General features: G+C 40.1%; 1 protein-coding gene across 1 annotated transcript in view; it reads right to left on the bottom strand.

Moving 5' to 3' along the window:
• Positions 1–1,057, bottom strand: part of LOC119585099 (uroporphyrinogen-III synthase-like) — a 3,297-nt gene continuing 2,240 nt past the window's right edge. Inside the window, exon 2 of the mRNA XM_037933727.1 lies at positions 1–1,038. Within this exon, the coding sequence (XP_037789655.1) occupies positions 265–1,023 (759 nt within the window). The 5' untranslated portion in view covers positions 1,024–1,038 and the 3' untranslated portion in view covers positions 1–264. The remainder of the gene's footprint in view (positions 1,039–1,057) is intronic.

Raw genomic sequence — 1,057 nt, forward strand, 5'->3', positions numbered from 1 at the left:
CATTTTCAATGTTTATTTCCTCAAAATAGTTTGTTTACCTTTTAAATATATATTGCATATATTTCTTCAGGTTAGGAACATTACTATATTTTTAAAATGTATTCATGAAAAAAAGTGAAAATCCTATTTGGGATCCACAACATTCTAAAGTCTGTGCCCAGAATCCTTAAAAATCATATTCCAACAAGTACAATCATTATAGCTCCTATAGCAAAGGCACAACAAAATCACAGCTGTCAGATTTATTCCATTGTACTTCAGAATCTATAAAGGACTTTTCAGAGTATGCAAAAGACCTTCAGGAGATGGTGAAGAACAGACTGCATGCACGGGTATATTCTCTTGCACAAGGGCAGCATTGGTTGCAGGTCCTATTGCAATAACTTTAACACCAGTTAAAGACATCCCCACAGACTTCAGCTTTGGCAAAACAAACTTCACTCCAGATGGACTAAAGAACACTAAATATGAAGGCATTTTCCCTGTGGAATGGTGCTTCGAGACAGCATCCTTGAGCTGAGGATGTTCCTGAGTTTCGTAAACTGTGAGCGCTCGGAAGTCCCGGTCTTCCTGAGCCAGAAGCTTGGGTAGCTCATCCCTCCCTAAGTTCCCACAAGGATACAAGAGAGGCTTGTCAAATGCAACAACCTCTCTCACAATGATGGGGGCAAGCTGCAGTGCATTGCCTGATTCCTGGCCAATGTGATTGAGTTTCAAGTACTGCTGAACAGCTCTTCCTGTGGCTTCTCCAATAACAAATATTTTCTTCTCACTCCAGGAATGATGGCAGTCCACACTAAGATGTTTGTAAATCTCAGTGACAGCCTCCACGGCCCTTTTACTTGTAAAAATTATGCCACTGTGGTTCTCAGGTTGTTGCAAGGCATTCTTCAAGGGTCCATGGTTGGTGAATTTGAAACTTAAAGTGGGTACGTGTACTGTCACAAAGCCTGCTTTTGACAGTGCATCTGTATATCTATCATCATCTGAGTCAGATGACTTCAACAGCCAGACTGTACTCATGTTTCTTAATATATCCTGCAAATAAAAAATAATA

This window comes from Penaeus monodon, chromosome 19, assembly GCF_015228065.2.
Source record: "Penaeus monodon isolate SGIC_2016 chromosome 19, NSTDA_Pmon_1, whole genome shotgun sequence".
Lineage (NCBI taxonomy): Eukaryota > Metazoa > Arthropoda > Malacostraca > Decapoda > Penaeidae > Penaeus > Penaeus monodon.